This window comes from Typha latifolia, chromosome 11 (assembly GCF_019914945.1).
Source record: "Typha latifolia isolate L0001 chromosome 11, TyphaL0001v2, whole genome shotgun sequence".
Taxonomy (NCBI): Eukaryota; Viridiplantae; Streptophyta; class Magnoliopsida; order Poales; family Typhaceae; genus Typha; species Typha latifolia.
Window position 1 is genome coordinate 1262063 of NC_133096.1, and position 10029 is coordinate 1272091.

The following is a 10029-nucleotide window of genomic DNA, read 5'->3' on the forward strand; positions in this document are numbered from 1 at the left end:
AAATTCTAGCAATGGTCATGGAATTCCAACATCAGTTTGTCCTAGGTAAAGATGAAGACTTGCATGATGTGACATTAAAATTTAAGTGACTGAAAATTTTGATGGATGTAGATATTTATATAAAAAATAAACTAGCCTTTTGTATCAGTATTTTCGTGATAGTCTAAATTAAATGACATATGATTTGAATATTATACTTCTACATGTATCCGTATGTGTATAGACTATACAGATACATAAAAAAATTTGGATATCAAGATGGATAAAAAATTTCAACTCATATTCGACAACACATTGATACCGAGTTAGATCGCGGCCATCTCCCCCTCTCTTAGCAAATTATGTTTCATGAGTAGAGAAAATCTTAGATACTGAAATTTGGGGGCGATTTATAGAATTTTCATATTCTAATTTCTAACTTCTTGTTTTATAAACTGATTGCTCCCTAATTTCTCCAAATCTCTGCCCTGCCAGATTGTAGATTGATTGCTATCCTTTAATAACTCCAAGTCTACGTTACACCATATTGCAAAGTGATTGCTTTTCTTTAATATGACCAGTATATTTGATACATACTACTTTTATCTGTAGACGATTTAATATGACCAGTATATATGTGATGTAACATCAATTTCCAAATTGATTACTTACTTTATTCGAATAACCATAATATTAACATAATGTGGGAGGGATGCCCACACCATTTTGTTAGGCCATTGGATCTGTCAGTAGACTCAGTAATTAATTTGGGCTAGTTTGTTCTCTCATCTTATTTGAACAATCATAATATTTTGTTTTCTCATCTTATTCCATATAATTTTTAAAAACTAATTTATTAATAACTTAAAATTACTATTTTATCCTTTTAAGATGACAATACTATTCACTCTCTCCCCTCTCCCTATTCTACGACCTTCAATTTTGTACTGTCCAGCAAATCGATTGGCACTGACGGGTACAACCTCAACGCCACCGTGATCGCTACGTGGGGGTAGGAGGCCACCGACCGGCTCGCCTCCGTTTTCAACGATGACTCCTTGCATTCTATTAAGGGCAAGATGCGCCACCAGCTTTGCCTCAACCTTAGCGATCTGCTCATAGGGTATGCCACAAAGGTCGCTACCCTCAAGGTCGCTCCTCCAAGCCCTCCATCAATCCATTATCGGCCGTGACGTCTCCGCCATCGCCAAGACCACCTGCGACGAGATAATCGGCTTCCCCTCCTCCGCCGTCTACAAGAAGGTTGACTACGTCTCCTTATGGTGGGGCAACATCTCGCCCTTGCCCCCGACTGCTCAGATGTCGTTGGCACGTCTGCCTTCAGCATCGTCGCCCTCTTCTTTCAAGAATTCGATGGTCCGATTGGATCTGGGCTATTAGGATTTCCATCGGAGGCGACGAAGAGGGGAATGCTAATTGGATGGCGACGATGATCGCCACGAGCAAAGCCAGAGCTGGGATGTTGGTTTATCCCTCAGATGTCAGTCATAGATGGAGGAGGAGAAGAGGAAGAAGAATGAAGGGGGAAGGAATGATAAATCTGGGCATCAATAAACAGCCGAGTGCGGGGTAATACCCTACACACTCTTATTACACTAGTGAACATAGTCTTATCTTTTTTTATATATAACATCTCATGTACTCTTCATTCTATTGTATTTCTTTTCACAATCCTTATGAGTTTAAGAGAAGGAAGAAGAATAATAAATAAGAATACTAATTCCTTGATTTAAAAACTTATCATTTTCTTTAAAAATAATATTGTTTATTTTTAGAAAATGACAAACATATTAAATTATAAGCCAAACTTTCCTAGAAAATAGTAAAATTAAATAACTTTATAATAAAATTATAAAATGAAATTTTTTTTATATTAATTTATAATGAAAAATGCTAATAATACCTCGCTGTCTTACCACCAATGGAGGCGTCGGGGCATCATAGGTTGCTTAATATGCTCTTTTCCACTGTGTCTTGAATATTATTACTTTATAATTTTCTTTTTTAGAGAAATAGGAAACTTTTTACATAACACCATATAATTTTAATCACTTTTTAATTAATAATTCGTTATTATGGATTTGTAGTTGGATCCCTCATTTTTCTCTATAATTTTATATAACACTGTAATAATAGTTTAACTAATTATCATTAATCTTATTTTATAGTTTGTATTACTTTACTAGTTACATTACTAAATATGCTTGGAAAATTTCTAACAATGACCCAAACTTCTTAAGCTATATCCCCATCCTAAACCTATTCTACGCCCCTACATGTGGGTAATGACTTTGCTGCTGTGCTGCGCTAGTTGTTCTTTCTATTCACAAAGTAATTATAGTCATTTCACTTTATTTTTTTAAAAAGGAAATAAAAAAAAAGAAAGAAAAGATCCAAAAGAAGTCTACAACATTGTGAAAGGTGATTATATTTTCCAAGCCGATCTGATAGTTCTTTCTTTCTTTCTTTCCAAGTTGATACAACACTTGAAAAACTAACACAAAAACTATTCTAAAATTGTGCTGAAATGCCGGGTTTGAAATGCCATTGCAAAACTGGTACCAATTTTCATTTTCTTATTGTGCATATAAAGAGGCAGCTAGCACAATATCAATAACCGAACAAGGCCATCCATTGACCTACCCATTCATTGTAAAATTAGTTTAGGTTCTACAGTTTTATTTTCATCCTAATTTCTAACCAACTTAAAATGATAACTTTTCTTGTCGCCTTATTTATGAATTATGACTCTTTTAAAAATATTTTATAATAAAAAACTTACTTACATATATTTTGGTCCGACATTGTATAAAGTAAGCCACGCGATTTTATTATCTATAAAATGTGTGATAAAGTTATGTACATTTTCTAAGCAAAATTTTTAATACAATTAATATATTTATTTATAGTTATTAATCAACTATAAATTATTATATAAATTTATTCAAGATAATTATTATGTTTTATAACCAAACAACAAAATGTGAATAAAATTATAATTATGACTAATTTATATTTATGATGTGTGCATAAAATTATTTTAAAAAAAATTCTCGTGTGTTTTTAGCGTATCAAGTGAAAGAGAATGAATGTGGAAAATTTTAGTCTTAAATTTGATTATTAAGAAATTCAAAATAGGCTCGAGTCTAATAAGAACTCAAAATATATTTGCATTGAAATTAATCAATTCATGCTTAATTCTTTGGCTTAGGCTCGAAATTATTTCAAGCCAAGCTTGAACCGAGCTCAGTTTGATCAAGCTCGACTTGATTATGATTTACGCCCCTACATGTGAATAACAATTCTGCCGCTGTGCTGCAATGGTAGTTTCTTTTTATTCATATATTAATTATGATCATTTTAGTTTTTTTCAGAAAAAAGAAAGAAAAGATCCAGAAGTATAGAACCATTGTGAAAGGAGATTATGTTGTGCAAGCTGATCTGATATTTCTTGTTTTCTTTTTCAAGTTCATACATCACTTGAAAAACTAACACAAAAGTTATTCTGAAATTGTGCTGAAATGCTGGGTTTGAAATGCCATTGCAAAACTGGTACCAATTTTCATCTCCTAATTGTGCATATAAAGTGGCAGAGATAACTTACTCATTTCACATATGTTAAACTCAGAATGTTGTCGATGATTAAAAAAAAATTATGTATCAAGTGATGAGCGATAAAACTGTTTGTAAAATGGTCGGAATTATTTGACAAGTCTAGCATCTATAATCTCGTCATGCTTGTAAAATAGTCTTCTAATATCATGCCAACCAACTGGTTGGAACTCAAGTCCAAATAAATGAGATTAGTGAGCTTTCCCATCCCGGAAGGTATGGAACCGGTGAGACTGTTGTAACCGAGATCAAGAGTGCTTAGATCGGTCATATTCTCGATCCAATTTGGCAGGCTTCCATTCAGATTATTTGCCCCCAAATACAATGATTGTATCTTTTGCGACAGCCTCTCCATCAATTCTGCTATGTCTCCACTGATCTGATTCTCGTTGAGATCGAGCACTTTCAATTTGTGTAGATTCTTCATAGTTTCTGGTATCATGCGGACGAGATCATTTCTTTTGAGATAGAGTTCTTCGAGGGAGGTCATGTTTCCTAGCAGCCCATCAGGAATAGGACTATGAAAGTAGTTATCCTCAAGATCAAGGGTCGCAAGTGCTGTGAGATTAGAAGAGTAAACAGGGAGAGTAGAGAGTGTGGCGTTGAGATTACAAACGGATAGATGAAGGACTCTTAAAGAAGCTGGAAGCATGCTCAAGGCTTGCACCCAATCCACCGCAGCACTGAGGTTCACATAGCTCATATCGAGTTGCTTCAAAGATGAGAGATGTAGTAACCAAGCTACCAGATTAACCGATTGCGAAGAGTTACCGCTAAGATCGAGATGGTGCAGCTTAGTGAGATTACCTAGCTGAGGAGGTACGCTACCACCGAAGTTTGCATTAGAGAGGCCGAGATACTTCAAGTTCTTGAAGGACCCATGAATTTCGGTATCAGCCGACCTCCGAAATTGTTAGAGCTTAGGTCGAGGTAGTTAAGATGCTCTAGAGCGAGAAGAGAAGGGCTAATGTTACTACTCTTGGAGGTCAATGAAAACTCCTCAAGGTCGTTGTGGAGGTCGAGCTTGACAACATGCCCCGTCTAGTTGCTGCACATGACACTCCTCCATCTGCAGCAATCTTGGCCTTCCCAAGAAGATAATAACGTCCCATGTAGAGTATTGATGCCCTCCTTAAAGGTGAGAAGTGCATCTCTCTCACTCGCAACGCAACTTCCTCGTAGTTTGGTGGTCTCTAGAGATAGAGCGGGAGAGAAGATGTGGAGGAGTAGAAGGCAGAGACGTAGAAGTAAAACTCCATGGGAGGTGGACGACGTAAGCTTAGCCATGATTTTATTATTGAGCTGATTTTAACTAGAAATAAAGACTTGCCATGCGACTTGTTATTAAAAATGATGTGGATTATAGAAATTTTGATGGATGTAAAATTTTAGGGAAGGAGACTAAAATAGTATACAATTCATATAGCTGTAAGATACTGAAAATTATAATGATTTATGAAAGCCAAGAGAAGAGAAAGGATGAGGAAGCTTAGTGGCCTGTATGAAAGTAATGTGACTATTGTTTTCTTCTTTAATATATTTTTGCATTCAAACACTTGCTTAGAAGTAAAGTTCCTTAGATTTGAATGTATGCAACAACAAGTAACTTTACTTACTATTCAATATTTATTTATTACGAGTACATATTCCAACCAATATGGTATTTTTTTATTTTATTTTATGTTATTTGACATTCAAATATTTATCTAAAAACTCAAATTTACACTTATTATTACGACCCAATTAAGTACTTGTTTAGACCTTTATCTTTGGATGGGAAAGAGATATGTTTTCCGTTTAGTGCTAATTTGTTCTTTTCTTTTTCTCCAAATTTAAAAAAACTAGTACATTTCTTTAGAATATATATATATATATATATATATCAGAAGGAAATTTTTAAATAATTTATTAATTTTTAATTAACACTTCATATTTGTACCTAAACTCTTTTTCTCTATAATTTTCATATAATACCATAATATTAGTTTGACTAACTATCATTAATCTTAGTATATAGTTTATATAATTCTACTGATTAAATTACTAAACACCAAGAAAATTTCTAACCTTGACCCATCCTTCTTAAGCTATATCCCTATTCTAACCTTGGGCTCTCAAAATGCTTTTCTTTTGTTATGTTTACATTTGAAAATGATAGGATTTAATTAACTCAGAATGCGAAAATTATAGAGAAAGAAGAGGATTTGTGTTACAAAAATCCTCAAAAGCATAGTGTTAATTCAAAAACAATAGGGTAGGGTGTTATTTGAAAATTTCCCTGAATAAATGTAGTTGGAGTTGCAGTCCATCCAAGTGAAGTATTGATTCCTTATAATCAAGTCGATAACCATTGTTTGAAACTACCATGGCAAGTAAATACAAATGAATTAGTATCTGACATGGTCAACGACATATATTAATGAAGCACATCAAGATAAACATATATATATAATCATGTCATTGTTGGCATAATTAATCTCAAATGATGGTGGTATGTACATTAAATTTGAAGCAAAAGCAATGGTAATTAAAAAAGCAATCATCTAAATTAGGTAAAGTGTGTAGGATAATAGCATGCTACTACAAAAAAGACTGAAAATAATATAAGTAAGTGGAATACTTAATACATTATACTTATTTCTGCATGTGTACAATAAGTATGTGGAGGAACAGAAGATTATATATTATATGTCGGGTTTGGCCTTCCAAGCCTCTGATCATTGACCAATCTCCATAATTCGAACCTTGCAAACTCCTTCAGTAGTAGCCTTGCTCTTCTGCTTCATTTCTTCCTGATGCTGGCTTTGAATCTACCCCACTTGAGAACCACAAACATATAAATCCTATCACACATGTTGTCAATGAAGAGAAAATAGGTTGTTCTCCATGTTCTATTAAACAACAAGGTACCAAAAATCACCCAAAATCCCACTGCGTATCCTAGACCCATGCTGAGATAAAAGGATGACATATCATATCCATCTTCATATTCTAGAAGATCGCTCGTAGTAGTTTGACTTTCTAAGCAATTTTTGGAACTAGGAGGCCCACAAAGATTTTTGTTGCCAATGTAGATTGTTGGATCTTCGAATGTTTCGAGTTGACCCTCTAATGGAATTCTTCCCGAGAGATTATTGTAGGACAAGTTCAAATAACTCAAAAAAGTTAAAGCTGATAGAGTTGAAGGAATTTCACCAGAGAGCTCATTATTCGACAAGTCAAGAGATTCCAATGATTGTAGACCACCAATCAATTCTTGAATATTTCCAGTCAATCGATTTGCAGACAAGTTCAAGTTCGTCAATCCAACAAGGGCACCTATCTCTTTAGGAATTTCTCCTGTTAAATTATTCCCTGACAAATCAAGGCTCAATGTGAAAAAGATCTCGTCATTGAGGTATTCCAAAATTTGCCCCTTTGTGTCCACTAAAAAGCTAATGGAATCATCATAATCCTCAAGCTCCTCAAATATATATGCTAGACTTGTATGGAGATTGAAGCTAAGAATCATTGCTTTGAAGTTCATACAGGGAGCTATGGTTCCTGATAGATTGTTGTGAGCAAGGTCCAAAACTTGAAGTTGGTCAAGTTTTGAAAGCTTAATAGGAATATAGCAGGAAAACATGTTAGACTTCAATAGGAGGAAGGCTAAATTTGGTAGTCTTGTTCCTATCCATGATGGTAAGTTTCCAAAGAAATTATTATAGGAGAGATCAAGAAATGAAAGATATTGGCAACCTCGAAAAAATAAAGGGAATTTACCGGAGAGACGATTGTTGCGGAAACTTATAAAGCCGAGATTCGAACCTACATCTCTCCATTCACTTTCAGCTCTAAATGAGTTACCACTTGAGTTACCACTTGTCCAGCATTGAGGAAGCTGTCCTGAGAGGTGGTTGTTTGATAGATCTAGGATTTCTAAGGATTGCAATTGGTTGCACAAAGATGATGGGATGGTTCCCCTGATAAGGTTGTTTGAAAGAAGCAAGTAATTCAACTCTATAGATCCAAGGTTTAGTGGAAGTGGACCTGATATATAATTTCTTGAGAGATCTAAGTACCAAAGACCCATCGGTAACTTTAATAACCGACCTTTGAGCTGGTTTGAATGCAGGATTATAGAGTCTGCTGTTGATAGGAATTCTAGCGTCATTGGTAACACTCCGCTAATCTGATTAAGGGAGAGATCAAGATATTGGACTCGAGAAATTACATTCCAAAACCAATTTGGCAACTTGTCCGTGATTCCTGCACTCGACATACTTAGAGAAGTAATGTTAGTCTGAGATTGAATCCATGCAGGAAGATGAGGTCCTAGCTTGCAATAGCTCAAGTCGACTTCCTTCAATCTGAATGGAGGGATCCAATTTGGATGTACTCCCATGGTCAGGGAGTTATTTGACAAGTCTAGCATCTCTAATCTCGTTAGACTTGTAAAATGGTCTTCTAATATCATGCCGACCAACTGGTTATAACTCAAGTCCAAGTTACTGAGATTAGAGAGCTTTCCCATCCCGGAAGGTATGGAGCCGATGAGACTGTTGTAACCGAGATCAAGAGTGCTTAGACTGGTCATGTTCTCGATCCAATTTGGCAGGCTTCCATTCAAATAATTTCCCCGCAAATACAATGATTGCATCTTGTGCGGCAGCCTCTCCATCAATTCTGCTATGTCCCCACTGATCTGATTCTCGTTAAGATTGAGCACTTTCAATTTGTGTAGATTCTTCATAGTATCCGGTATCATGCGGACAAGATAATTGTCTCTGAGATAAAGTTCTTCGAGGGAGGTCATGTTTCCCAGCAGCCCATCAGGAATAGGACCATGAAAGTAGTTATCCTCAAGATCAAGGGTCACAAGTGCTGTGAGATTAGAAGAGTAAAGAGGGAGAGCAGAGAGCGTGGCGTTGAGATTACAATCAAATAGATGAAGGACTCTTAAAGAAGTTGGAAGCATGCTCAAGGCCTGCACCCAATCCACAGCAGCACTGAGGTTCACATGGCTCATATCGAGGTGCTTCAAAGAGGAGAGACGTGGTAACCAAGCTACAAGATCAACCGACTGCAAAAAGTTACCACCAACATCGAGATGGAGCAGCTTAGTGAGATTACCAAGCTGAGGAGGTACGCTACCACCGAAGTTTGCATTAGAGAGGTTGAGATACTTCAAGTTCTTGAAGGAGCCCATGAATTTTGGTATTTGATGACCTCCGAAGTTGTTGAAGCTTAGGTCGAGGTAGTTAAGACGCTCTAGAGCGAGAAGAGAAGGGCTAATGTCGCTGCTCATGGAAGTCCATGAAAACTCGTCGGGGTCGACTTGGAGGTCGAGCTTGACTACGTGCCCTGTCTTGTTGCTGCACATGACACCCCTCCATCTGCAGCAATCTTGGCCTTCCCAAGAAGATAACAACCTCCCATGTAGAGTATTGATGCCCTCCTTGAAGGTGAGAAGTGCATCTCTCTCACTCGCAACGCAACTTCCTCGTAGTTTGGTGGTCTCTAGAGATAGAGCCGGAGAGAAGATGTGGAGGAGTAGAAGGCAGAGACGTAGGAGTAGAACTCCATGGGTGGTGGAGGACGTAAGCTTAGCCATGGTTTTATTATTCCCACTCCACACAAACATATATAGTGGCTGAAGTACGTTATACAATCACTCAGAGGTATTGAGAGATATCACATTGCATTGTTATTATGATGTTCTTCTTTCTTCCGCTACTACATGACAAGATATGAAGTCCACTAAGTCAAGGAATAGTGACAAATTGAATTTCCAAGAAAAAAAACCGATAGAATAGTAGTTGAAGCGACGTAAGAAACAATTAATCAGTTCCATGGTGTGATATGACATTGGAAGATAAACTATAAATCATTCATTCATTTTTCCTCACTAAATAATCCAAAGTCACGAGACTCAAGATTCGTGTAATGCATGGCTCTCAAAGTCGAGCATTTCCACTAGGATCGACTTAGTCCAAGTCAAAGTCTACCCCTATCAACATAGTAAACTATTCTACGAGAGAATAAAATATTGCATATATTAGTAAACGTTGTTTCCATTATTTTCAACAAAAGAAAAAAATATCGTAAAATTAACAAAACAATTATTTTTTGAATGCTAAAGTTTGAAAATTTTATTGATGGTTATAAAATTCTAACATCACTTCAAAATGAAGACTTGCAATATGAGGTGACATTAAAATTGATTGACTATGAGAATTTTGATGAATGTAGAATCTAAAAGAAAACAAGAGGAGTATATAATTTAGAATAGTATTAAGATGCTAAAAATTTTAGCATTTAATTACTTTAGGAATAAGATTAATTTTAGAATATGTATTTTTTTAAATAAAGTTTTTATTTTAGAAATTGTATAATTTTTGAACAATAGTATAATAATTATCTTCGATGTGATATTAA

At 35.6% G+C, this 10029-nt stretch overlaps 1 protein-coding gene across 1 annotated transcript; it reads right to left on the bottom strand.

Moving 5' to 3' along the window:
• Positions 1–6133: 6133 nt before the first annotated feature.
• On the bottom strand, positions 6134–9235 carry LOC140797342 (receptor-like protein EIX2). Its single transcript, XM_073150707.1, has one exon. It carries the CDS (start codon positions 9233–9235, stop codon positions 6395–6397), a length of 2841 nt encoding a protein of 946 aa, XP_073006808.1. The 3' UTR covers positions 6134–6394.
• Positions 9236–10029: the final 794 nt, after the last annotated feature.

What these genes read in the sequence shown, in the direction of transcription:
- LOC140797342 (XM_073150707.1), bottom strand. Translation starts at nt 9,235, where the DNA reads ATGTTTGTGTGGAGTGGGAATAATAAAACCATGGCTAAGCTTACGTCC.